Source organism: Psilocybe cubensis, chromosome 7 (assembly GCF_017499595.1).
Source record: "Psilocybe cubensis strain MGC-MH-2018 chromosome 7, whole genome shotgun sequence".
Classification (NCBI taxonomy): domain Eukaryota; kingdom Fungi; phylum Basidiomycota; class Agaricomycetes; order Agaricales; family Agrocybaceae; genus Psilocybe; species Psilocybe cubensis.
Window position 1 is genome coordinate 2,650,100 of NC_063005.1, and position 12,351 is coordinate 2,662,450.

General features: G+C 48.0%; 4 protein-coding genes across 4 annotated transcripts; 1 reads left to right on the forward strand and 3 right to left on the reverse strand.

Moving 5' to 3' along the window:
• Positions 1-1,059: 1,059 nt before the first annotated feature.
• JR316_0008367 (uncharacterized protein) lies at positions 1,060-2,581 on the reverse strand (the record flags this gene model as incomplete). Its single annotated transcript, XM_047894082.1, has 3 exons — positions 1,060-2,017; positions 2,390-2,464; positions 2,517-2,581. The coding sequence occupies 3 exons, from the start codon at positions 2,579-2,581 to the stop codon at positions 1,060-1,062; spliced, it is 1,098 nt and encodes a 365-aa protein (XP_047747397.1).
• Positions 2,582-2,934: 353 nt separating this feature from the next.
• JR316_0008368 (uncharacterized protein) lies at positions 2,935-3,161 on the forward strand (the record flags this gene model as incomplete). Its single annotated transcript, XM_047894083.1, has 2 exons — positions 2,935-2,982; positions 3,045-3,161. The coding sequence occupies 2 exons, from the start codon at positions 2,935-2,937 to the stop codon at positions 3,159-3,161; spliced, it is 165 nt and encodes a 54-aa protein (XP_047747398.1).
• A 6,024-nt stretch (positions 3,162-9,185) lies between these two features.
• Positions 9,186-10,079, reverse strand: JR316_0008369 (uncharacterized protein; the record flags this gene model as incomplete). The annotated part of the gene is made up of 1 exon (XM_047894084.1): positions 9,186-10,079. One exon carries the CDS (start codon positions 10,077-10,079, stop codon positions 9,186-9,188), a length of 894 nt encoding a protein of 297 aa, XP_047747399.1.
• A 1,158-nt stretch (positions 10,080-11,237) lies between these two features.
• JR316_0008370 (uncharacterized protein) lies at positions 11,238-12,326 on the reverse strand (the record flags this gene model as incomplete). The annotated part of the gene is made up of 1 exon (XM_047894085.1): positions 11,238-12,326. The coding sequence occupies one exon, from the start codon at positions 12,324-12,326 to the stop codon at positions 11,238-11,240; it is 1,089 nt and encodes a 362-aa protein (XP_047747400.1).
• Between the last annotated feature and the right edge of the window lie 25 nt (positions 12,327-12,351).

Consider the following 12,351-nt stretch of genomic DNA (forward strand, 5'->3'; position numbering starts at 1 on the left):
CGTTACCATGGAGCAGATCTGTAGACCAATGTAATTGTTAACAAAGGACAAAAGACATGACGATTACTACCGAGATCTAATGCACCAAAAGGCTTCCTGACAATAGGCTAGCTAACTGCTACCACTCTGGTACTACCCACGGGGACACAGACAAAAAAACTACAACACAATTCAACGACGTAAAATTAAAACAAAGTCGTGTGATAAGATATAAGGCGAGTAAGGGCGGGTCCGAATCACGTCGTTTGGCATAATACCTTGAAGCTATACCTTTAACTAGTCAAAGTGTGCAAGCCAGAAAATACGCCTTTACTCTGGCATTTCGAGTGGGTGTAAGTGTGTTAACATACATCAGGTTAAGCAAATTTTTAGTAGATTAAGAACATACACCCCTGATAAATAGCTACAGGAATGTACAAGGATGACTATGCATAATGTCCGGCTCTAGGCGGGCGACTGGCAATCAAGTCGATAAAGGCCTGCCCCATATTTAATTCTTTTTTCCAGCTCATGAGTCCTGCAGTAATATGGCATACATCATATCATTCCCTGCTCCTTCACTGAGATATCTCAGAATCCGTTTCGTTGTTGGCATCAGCGATTTTATGACCCAAACTGTCGAGGAGCTACAAAAGGTTGGCAACACCTCAGACTATCGTGTCCAGCATCTCAGCCTTAATATATGTACAGCTGATGTGGCACCTACCCTTGATTTCCGCCTTATTCAAAGCATTTTCGGTGATCTTAACAAGTGGCCTGCCTTGGAAAGATTTTCATTTTGATCTCTCTCAATGAAGATTGGGATACAAATTTGCGACTTTGACCTGAGGGACAGAAAATTTCGATTCTTTCACTAATTTATTGTTAGAAGATGATAAAATTTGTGGCAGGTTGGAAACTATGTACGTAGAAGCCTCGCGTTAAAGTCGGGTAGATATTTATTTCCAGCTCCAGTCAGGCTGAGACCAAGAAACAGATAGTCGTAGAGAGTCAAAAATCGGGATAAGACAGCCAGAAAGTCCCGAGTCAGTTTCCCATTAGTACATCTATAAATGAGAGTCAAGACTTTGGTGTACATGTGGTATAGCTCCGCCGATGATACACCAGAGGCAGTGGCCGTTCTTCAGCTTCAGCTTCAGCCTCTGCATCCACCACACCCTCTCCCTGCACCGGTTCCACCCTCACCACCCGCGCAATAAACAACTCCGATGCAACCTCGCCTTTCTCGCTCCTTAGCGGCGGCATAACCGCCTCTCCTTTTCGCTGCCTTTGCTCCAGGTGATTCAAGTCGTATAGGGGTATTGGCCTACCTACGAGGCTGCACGACAGCGCGCCTACAGAACCATCTATAACGGGAAGTCCATCGGCGCTGAGCGTATACCGCGTCAGCTTTGATCTCCCGCTATTACTGAAAGGCGTGGGGTGTAAATCCGGCCTCGAGAACGTAAACGCCGTCTGCGCCTGCGACGCCGCGAGAAGGTTGATTACCATATGCGCGCGTTCTTCTTCTCCTTCTCCGGAGGATTCTTGAGCTTCTGCCATAGCCGTCAGCGCACTGGCCATACGTGACGGAATACGCAGCGCGAACGCTACGAGCGGGTATGGGTCCATTGCAATCGATGTGAACGACGAGAGCGTCGCACCGTGGTACTCTGGAAGCACCGCGCTGCGCAATGATAGCTCTGGATCGTCATCAGATGCGGAACGCGAGGAGGAGAGGGAAGGGGATTTGATAGATGTTACGACTGCCACGGGCTGTGCGACGTCCCGCAGGAGCGCGCACACGTCGGCTTTGAGCTGCTTCTGTTTCTGTTTCTGCGTTGCAAATGTTTGCCTGTTATCGAGGTCTACGGGGGTTGATGTCGAAGTGGAGGCGGAAGAACCCTTGGAAGTTGAAGAAAAGGCGTATTTAGATGTGGAATCTGCAGCTGCAGCTGCATTTGTATACCTCCTTCTCTGCACTGAACGCGCCTTTGCTGTGCACCCAACACCCTGCCCATCCCTACAACCACTCCCGCTTGAAACCGCGAAGGACGTTGAAAATTAAAGAGAACCGTTTGCACTGGCGGTGCTAATAAGCCTCTGTATGCATGCATGAGATTTAGCCACTGCAAACATGGAGAAAATTCTTGGGCGCCCCTCCATCCCAAGTCGCTGTAGTACTCCAGCACCAGCACCATACCCCTCCGTTGTTATCATCCTCAACCTTGTCCTCGCTCATCACAACGGCCCCTGTCCATCCCTGCTCGATCAGCGGTCAGTTATCGCCCTTCAAAACGCGATGCCTCTTACCTTGTCTTCCACCTCGGTGCGCCCCTCCCCATCCTCACGACCTCTCCGCCCCTCGCACTCGTACTCCCGCGCGCCAATCACAGACACATACGCGTACTAGTACGCTTTGCCCGCCACACTGTGACTATATGCTTCTTCCTCCCTTTCCCTCCTGTCTCTGACCTCCCTCCTTCTACAAGGTATGATAAACAAAAATCAGAACACAGGAAAGAAAATATATATACTCACACTCAACCCAACCAGTGCCGCGCTCACAGCGGTCGGCACAATCGAGCCGCGGGCGGTTCATTGTCAGTGGCGGCGGCGGTGTTATCTGTAGTTGGGAGCACGGTGGTAGGGGAGGCGTTAATGCGTGGTGCAGGCCGCTAGTTCCGTCGTGGCGGACAATGGGGATGGGCGTGGCTCAACGACGACTCGACTGATGCTGCATCACGCCCATGCGCTTCCCCTCCTCTTTGTCCATGGCGACTGCGGCCCATTCTACATCGCGCTGTTCGACAACTCACACGTATGCTTCTATGCGGCCAGCCATACGAGCGGCTGACGGTATGTCCGTTAGCACAGTATCATAACACTGCTGCTTTACTCACTGTCTCTCGTTACTTTTATGCAGTAGGACCCAGGCGTATTGGGCATTGCAAAATGGGGCCCACCAAGACGTTGCACTCTTTTGGACGTGGGGAGGACGAGGTGAGTCCTCAACGTGCTGCCTATCGTGTTTGCTCTGCTGAACAACTCTCAGCGTGTGTCAGACACAGCTCGTCATCGCGGAAATGCTACTCACCGTCGCGTCGAAATTACCCCGCCCTACCGCCACACTCACCACGCCGTTGTACTCTTTTGGACCGACGGTACGCGCATGGGTCTAGGTATAGCTGGGGTGGTGCGTACTCACAACATGCTATGGTCTAATATAATCAACGATTCTGTACAGCATTGAGGGGGGCATTAGACACGGTTTGGCATCGAGAGGACTCACCTTCATGTCGAGGCTACCTCGCCCTTCCGCCGCCGTCGTCAACAAAGTGCGAATGCGAGTGTTTGAGCACGTGGGCTGTTCTACAGGGTGCGTCTTTGATTGTACCTTGCCCTGTCGCCGCACTCACCACTGTTTTAGATTGACGTTACGCGCATGGGTCCAGTGACAGGTGGGGTGGTGTTACAAGGTCCTCGTAGCGCGTTGGTCTGACATAATCGACGTTTCTGTACAAAATTGAAGGGGCATTAGACAGCGCTCGGCATCAAGAACATGCGTCTCACCTTCATGTCGAAGCCACCCCGCCCTGCCGTAGTGCGTTCCTGTACAGAATTGAAGGCGCGTCAGAAAGAGCTCAACACTAGGGGAATGCGACTCACCATTGCATCGACGCCGCTGTCGATGAAGCCGGGAGGAGGGAACGAGAGCGCAGAGCACAGAGAAGAAGAGGGGATGAGCGGATGAAGGATGCCAGCAAGGTCAGTGTCCTTTATATACCCGTGTGGTTCTAGTACTAGCGTTACTAGTACGCCTGTTACATGTCGTAAGGAGGCGGAATATACAGTTTTTTTTCTATCTCGCTTGTCGCTTGTTAGTGCGGATGTTGTTACGCGAATGGTGGGCCAATCGTCCATCCACATTGTTTTTGAATCGCTGAGTGTTGTACATTTCCGTTTGGATGATATCCGGAGTGAATATTGATTGGATAGGTTCAGTATTGAGTGATGTGCACGCAGCGTGGTGAACTAACATGTTTGAACAGATTGACAGAACCCTCGACAAAAATCTCAAGATATACAGATGCAGATAAGCGTTGAACACTGCATCTTTAAAGCATTTGATGATGAGCATTTAACAAGCTGTCTCTCATATTCATAATTCGCTGGTACACACTTGAATTCTCAGAATAGCCCAGAGAACGGATACCGGAAATTCGTCGTATCTCAATCAAATCTCTCAAACATTTGAAAATTTCTCGACTCGGGAACTCGTACGTACTGAGAAACACCCAAATCTACGTACTCGACGCGAAATGGAGTTCTAGCACTCCCGGTGAGTGGACAATTGTCCAGGAGTTGACCCAGCAAACTCTTCTTCTGAGCAGCAACAAATTGAACGCCGCTGCTCCAGCTAGTGGATCTGCCGTCATGAATAGCCGACGGTTCTGGAACTAGTACCGTGACGGAGCCGAAGTAAAAGAAAACGATTGGAATTGGGTGGAATGCGGATTTTGGAGAGGAGGAGGGGATCCAGTTAGACGGAGATTGGTTAGTCAGTTGAATATCTTCAGCTGGGCGGGTGCGTTTGAGGGGTGCGTTAGGGTACTGTTGGCCCCTCTGTGAGTTGAGAATAGGTATGTGATCAATGTTTAAGGTGTTATTTGCATCATATGCAAAAAGCTCATTCTCGGCGCTTAATTGATGTTGATCTTCAATGCAAAGTTGCATATTGCACACCGGGTACAACAAATCTCAAAGACATACAGACAGTCCAGGTAATAACTCTACATCTAATTTGGGCCTACTAGACATTGAAAAATACGTATTCTAGGTAAACTTGATATTTGAACAATGGGGGCATCTCGCTGATGACTCCGCACTGCAATACCCAGCTAGAGCAAAATTTCAGACCTTCTAGCCAATAATCCGGATATTATCGGCAGACTTTCACAACTACCAACGTACTCGGAGGCTCTAATGTTCGGAAAAGAGGTGGAAACAACGCAGAATGGCGCACCATGAATCCTCCAAATGCTGGGGGACCAATGTTGCTTCCCTCATTTTTCAGACCTTCTAGGTCGTATGACGGCAGCTTAGCCGAGCCAGGCAGGTCCCCGCTAGTGCCCGAGAAGACCCGTAACGAAAGGAAACGTTGGAAACAGGCTGGAATTGCGAATTGGGGGAGCGGGAGGATGTGTACATGTACGTGAGTCCAAATTTTTGATAATTTTTTGTAGTTGCTGACTTGGGATGAATAATGTGAGTGTTACTGGGCGTACTTTACCATCTAGTAGTACAGGGGCTACTGTCAATTGCCTTTGAATTTCGGTATTCCCTCATTTCTCTCCGAGTTTGTTTAAAGTGCGTTCGGGCGCTTAAGACATTTTGACATTTCCAAGTTTGCTCGACGTCACAGAACTCAAATAAAACGTTGCACCAAGTGTAGTATATTTAAATACACACCCCTAGTAATTCGGATTCACCATAGAAGTTCCCAGTCCATGTAAATGCGCAGTATACGCGGGTACACGGCTCGGCGCGAACATGTAAGAATTTCGACCATTTTCTCGCGACCACGCACCACCAACTCTTCAACCAGACATCACAGCACACAGGCGTGTATACTAATTCCCCTTAAGAGCCGGAAACGCAAAAAATGGCAGAGGTATGTATGCCACGTCGTTGCTACGAGCCTGCAATATCTGCAATCGAGTACGTCTTACGGCGGCCTTCTGGGCTCTGGAGCACCGAGTTACAACGTGATTCGCTAGCCGAGGAGTTCTATACAGGTCTATATTAAGATACGGGAAGATTGAACCGACGTAAATCGATGAATTGGGGGAGGTGGAGGGTGTTATTCGTTTGAATATTAAACTGTTTGCTTCTTTCTCTATTCAATTTCTGTCATTCCTGAGTAGAATTTCTGTCCTTGTACACTATAATATATGCATGAATGCTAAGTATTCTGCTGTGAATTCTGAAATGCTAGAAAACAGAGGTTTACGGGTCGTATACTGTTTTTACATCTCATTTTGCTTCGAATTAAACTTGATTCTTGAAATGCCGAATGTATTGATTAATTTTGTTTACTATCTACACTCCGTATAAGCTTGAAAGGCTCTTATGAACGCCGCAAAACTCCGAATACGTATGCCACGTCATTATATCTCTTACAATTTCACTCGCAAAATATAGCAGTTTTGACCTTGTGATGGCTCTGAACAGCCGATGCACTAGTGTTATTGGATTTATGCATGCGATTGACTTGAGTTGGGCTCGCAATGTGCACACAAATGTACAACGGGGGTCGGGGAGCTCGTATATGTAATGTTTGATTGCCTGTTTCCGGGACAAAAATGTATGAGCGGGCCTTGACTAGCGTGTTTCCGAGCGCGTAAATCTCATATCTAGACAGATAAACGCCACAGTTATCTTCTCAGAGCCTGAAATGTGACCTATTGCGCTCGTTAAACCTGGTTCTGGCTGATATAACTTGACCCTTTGAGTGGATTCATCTACTGTGAACTCGGGTAAACAAACATAGGGCGCTTATTTAAATTATCCTAGAAAACACTACTGTCTGCAAGGTCTGATTAGCAGGTGCAATACTATTCAAACGACACTGTAGAATGACCTGGAAAGCACTTACGTAAAAGCGGGCCTGAATGTCAGATTAAGATTAGTTGACAATCGCGATTGGGATGCAAAAGTAAATCGGGTGCGAGTCCGACTATCCCTAATGCGGATTCCTAGGAAGCAGCGGCGCTTATTGGATGTTACAGCATCTTTTTCTGTAGCATTTCGTCATTAAGTTAGTTGTGGCCATGGCCATTCAGCAGCCCTAAGACGCGTCTGACGCGTCGCGTCGCGTTCAGGTGACTTGAAACCTGGTTATTTTAGGAATACACGTTTCGCGTTCGTGTCGTGCCAGCGGGTGTTTTATTTTGAGTCCACCTAGCTGAGGCGGTTTGGGCCCGTATGAACGTAATGATGACTGAACGTTGTGAGGCAACGTTCAACAAAACCACGGAGTTCTACACGAATGTGGATGTCCGGGTCTACAGTGTTACACCCAGCGGATGCTACATGTTGGATTGCGTACAAGTCTTGGAGTTCAGAAGCTAATACTCGGTCATGGAGTAAAAGGGGTGTTGTAATTTTGTTTGCTAAATCTACATGATTTTGGATACTAGGATGCGGATGTACTATACTTTTTCCAATGTATTGCATACTCCAATGAATAGAATCCAAGATTGAATGCAGAAAAGTGTGCCAAAGAAAAGCGGAATTGCACATAGCCAAGAACTCCTAAGAAAAGAGTTATGGCATTTCAATAGAGAAAATTTACTTGCCTCGTAATCTTCGGAAACGAAGTGCAGTGAAGCGAGGCTAGTGGAATTGATGAAGCTAAAGAAAATGGCCTGAGGTGCCAATTAAAATGCAATGCGACCCTTGGAAAAAAGGTATAAAGAGGGACTCACATTTCATTGACTCCAGCTATGCGTTATGCCCTAATGCTGGGGGCATGCCATTCCATTATTTCTTCGTTGTCGAGACTCGCCCCTATCTTGTGTTTGGCCATACCAAACATGATGTTGCGGCACGCGTCTTGACCTTGATCTATGACCATGCGTAAGTCTTTCATCTTTTCACAAGGCTTTCAGAGTACTGACATCACGTTGCAGTCTTCGATTTAAGATTCAAACGTCCCGGGAACGCTATTAAGAAGATAATTAGGTATGTGACTTGACATGTAGTTTATCCCGTGTACTGACTGTGTATTAGATGGCATATGGAAGCCATACGTCGATACCTAGGGAGGATAGAAGGTAAGTTTAATACCTTTCAGAGTTCTGTGTGTGATCTAACCTTGTTTATGTAGCCAGGATGCTCCGACGCTATATATCGCTTTCCGGCGACCGCCCTCACATTGGAATACATGTAGACAGCTAGGGGTCAGGTTGATCATGGTAAGTACATTACTTTTGTGGGTTCTGGATATGATCTGACCTTGATTTTGTCGATCAGACTGCCCCAAGATGATGTATCGTGTTCCCGCGACCTGCTGTTGCACCTCGAGACGATGTATGGAGGCCCCGCGATCCGACATTCAAACGACTCCATGTTTTGCCAGCGAGTCCCACCCCTACGCGATAGACCTGGTAAGTTTATAATCTTTCAGGGTGTTGGACCTTTTTTGACCGTGTTTTTTGTAGCCAAATGCTCCGACACGACATATCAGTTTCCCGCAACCTTCACACGTTTGGGTATGCATTGATGGTTAGGCCTGTATTAAGCCTAGGTTATGGTAAGTACCCTATTTGGGATGTGTTCTGACGTTGTTTTTGTAGCTCAGAATGCTGCGACACCATGTATCGCGTTCCCGCAAGCTACCCATCATTCCGGCGCCTTTGTCATTCCATCCAACACGATACAACGAGCCCCGTCAGCATGCAACGTTACGCACCCGCACCAACTTCCACGACCAGCCTGTTTTCATCAAGTACGTCTCTCGGCCACATACGCATTTCGCCCCAACACAACATGTCACCGTCCGGCGAGCTGGCACGTTGCTCCGATGCAACGTACAGACATCCGGCGAGCTAGAGAGACAGGAAGGACCTTCCCCGCCAGGTGCAGACACCGTGTCGTATGTCCTGGTGACCTTTGCGTTGCCACGGTGTTGTACGCGTTAACACGTCATTGGACTTGTAAGCAATAACCATCTTTCCTGTGGTTAACAATGACTGACCAGCCTGTTTCCATCAAGTATCCGCACCAGCCAGTCTCGCAGCCACGCCCCAACACAACGTATTACCAAACGTTGGAGAGACTTGGGTAACTTGTAAGCAATCCCCGTCTTTCCATGGTTAACAATGACTGACTTGTTGCCTTTAGCAGGACTGACTTTGATTTGAAACTTGGGATCAGGTATGTTTCTTGGAGTAGATAGACCGGTTACGCCCCTGCTTGGCCTTTGGGCGGGGCTAACCTCTGCTCGTACAATAAATTGAAGGTGTTGTGTTGCATGGACTACGCTCTTTTTTCGTGCTATAATTAGATCTCGACATTTTACCGACCCAAAACACACCAGAAAAAATCTCAAGCGAGCATCAAGTACGCAATTCACAGATGAGGACTCTCAAAGACTTCCTCTTTTAAAATGCTCCCTGATCCAGTCAATGCATAGAGCCCGATCAGGTAATTGGACGAGCTTGATCCCGACCTGTAATGATGTCTGCGGCGTAGTAGGCAGGTCCCGTGTATTCGGATAAATGTGGGCAGGCTGTGATAGAGAGATGCGCCTCTGGCGAGGGTCTTTCAAAAGCCACCTCGTCGATTGCGGTAAATTCGATACAGAGTTCCTGTAGGAGAGGGCACTGCTCCAAAGCGGAGTAGAGCTCGCGGTAGTGTCCTTTACCGGCAGAGATATTCAAGTTGGTCAGGGTGGGACAAACTCCAATCATGAGCTCAACGCGGAAGGTTGGGTTGGCCTCTTGTTGTAGATATCCCGTTAAATGGTCGAAGCAACGCAAGCACTTCGTGGTAATGGAAACAATGCAGTTGATGAACCGCAGTAATTCCAGGTTGTCCAAAGTGTTCAAAGCTGTAACAGTCTCATCGTCAATGACAACGTTTGCCATAATGAGGCTCGTCAATCCGATGTAGAGCGGAAGGCTTGCTCTGAACAATGGCCACATCGCGTCAGCATACGTTCGCAAAAAAATTTTCTTTGCGCTCTCCTTGTTGACCAAATCAGGGGTAGTAGGCTGGGGCAAATATCCTATATAGTTCCAAAAGCGGACATGGCGCGCCAGAGGGCTCAATGGGAGCTCGGTAAACCTTCGGCGAGATAGTTCTTGCATTTCAATCACGGAGCTTGGGTATTGATGAGGTTCGACCTTGCTAAAATCAAAACGGTCTATCATGTTGTATGCTCTAAACATCAGACTTCGGAATAGAACAGGTCGAGCACTGTCCCGGATGTGCCGTGGCATTTCAGGAGAGCAAAGGGCGCGGACTTCATCAGGTGAGTAGCACTCGTCCGCAATCTTCGTCCATAGTTCGGCCGCGAGTTGATCCCACCCCATTTGCGCAGGAGGTTATCCAGAAGTGAAATAGACCCACGATGAAATGGATGGGTTGAAAATAACATAGTGCCACCTTAAATAGGGTCATATTGACAAAGGCGTTACCATGGAGCAGATCTGTAGACCAATGTAATTGTTAACAAAGGACAAAAGACATGACGATTACTACCGAGATCTAATGCACCAAAAGGCTTCCTGACAATAGGCTAGCTAACTGCTACCACTCTGGTACTACCCACGGGGACACAGACAAAAAAACTACAACACAATTCAACGACGTAAAATTAAAACAAAGTCGTGTGATAAGATATAAGGCGAGTAAGGGCGGGTCCGAATCACGTCGTTTGGCATAATACCTTGAAGCTATACCTTTAACTAGTCAAAGTGTGCAAGCCAGAAAATACGCCTTTACTCTGGCATTTCGAGTGGGTGTAAGTGTGTTAACATACATCAGGTTAAGCAAATTTTTAGTAGATTAAGAACATACACCCCTGATAAATAGCTACAGGAATGTACAAGGATGACTATGCATAATGTCCGGCTCTAGGCGGGCGACTGGCAATCAAGTCGATAAAGGCCTGCCCCATATTTAATTCTTTTTTCCAGCTCATGAGTCCTGCAGTAATATGGCATACATCATATCATTCCCTGCTCCTTCACTGAGATATCTCAGAATCCGTTTCGTTGTTGGCATCAGCGATTTTATGACCCAAACTGTCGAGGAGCTACAAAAGGTTGGCAACACCTCAGACTATCGTGTCCAGCATCTCAGCCTTAATATATGTACAGCTGATGTGGCACCTACCCTTGATTTCCGCCTTATTCAAAGCATTTTCGGTGATCTTAACAAGTGGCCTGCCTTGGAAAGATTTTCATTTTGATCTCTCTCAATGAAGATTGGGATACAAATTTGCGACTTTGACCTGAGGGACAGAAAATTTCGATTCTTTCACTAATTTATTGTTAGAAGATGATAAAATTTGTGGCAGGTTGGAAACTATGTACGTAGAAGCCTCACGTTAAAGTCAGGTAGATATTTATTTCCAGCTCCAGTCAGGCTGAGACCAAGAAACAGATAGTCGTGGAGAGTCAAAAATCGGGATAAGACAGCCAGAAAGTCCCGAGTCAGTTTCCCATTAGTACATCTATAAATGAGAGTCAAGACTTTGGTGTACATGTGGTATAGCTCCGCCGATGATACACCAGAGGCAGTGGCCGTTCTTCAGCTTCAGCTTCAGCCTCTGCATCCACCACACCCTCTCCCTGCACCGGCTCCACCCTCACCACCCGCGCAATAAACAACTCTGATGCAACCTCGCCCTTCTCGCTCCTTAGCGGCGGCATAACCGCCTCTCCTTTTCGCTGCCTCTGCTCCAGGTAATTCAAGTCGTATAGGGGTATTGGCCTACCTACGAGGCGGCACGACAGCGCGCCTACAGAACCATCTATAACAGGCAGCCCATCGGCGCTGAGCGTATACCGCGTCAGCTTTGATCTCCCGCTATTACTGAAAGGCGTGGGGTGTAAATCCGGCCTCGAGAACGTAAACGCCGTCTGCGCCTGCGACGCCGCGAGAAGGTTGATTACCATATGTGCGCGTTCTTCTTCTCCTTCTCCGGAGGATTCTTGAGCTTCTGCCATAGTTGTCAGCGCACTGGCCATACGTGACGGAATACGCAGCGCGAACGCTACGAGCGGGTATGGGTCCATTGCAATCGATGTGAACGACGAGAGCGTCGCACCGTGGTACTCTGGAAGCACCGCGCTGCGCAATGATAGCTCTGGATCGTCAGCGTCTGAGACAGATGCGGAACGCGAGGAGGAGAGGGAAGGGGATTTGATAGATGTTACGACTGCCACGGGCTGTGCGACGTCCCGCAGGAGCGCACACACGTCGGCTTTGAGCTTCTTCTGTTTCTGTTTCTGCGTCGCAAATGTTTGTCTGCTTTCGAGGTCTACGGGGGTTGATGTCGAAGTGGAGGCGGAAGAACCCTTGGACGTTGAAGAAAAGACGTATTTAGATGTGGAATCTGCAGCTGCAGCTGCATTTGTATACCTCCTTCTCTGCACTGAACGCGCCTTCGCTGTGCACCCAACACCCTCCCCCGCCCCTTGTCGATCCCTACATCCGCTCCCGCTCGAAACCCCGAAGGATGTTGAAAATGAAAGAGAACCATGTGCGCTGGCAGTGCTAACAAGCCTCTGTATGCATCTTGGCTTTGCATGGGATTTAGCCACTGCAAACATGGAGAAAATTCTTGGGCGTAAGATG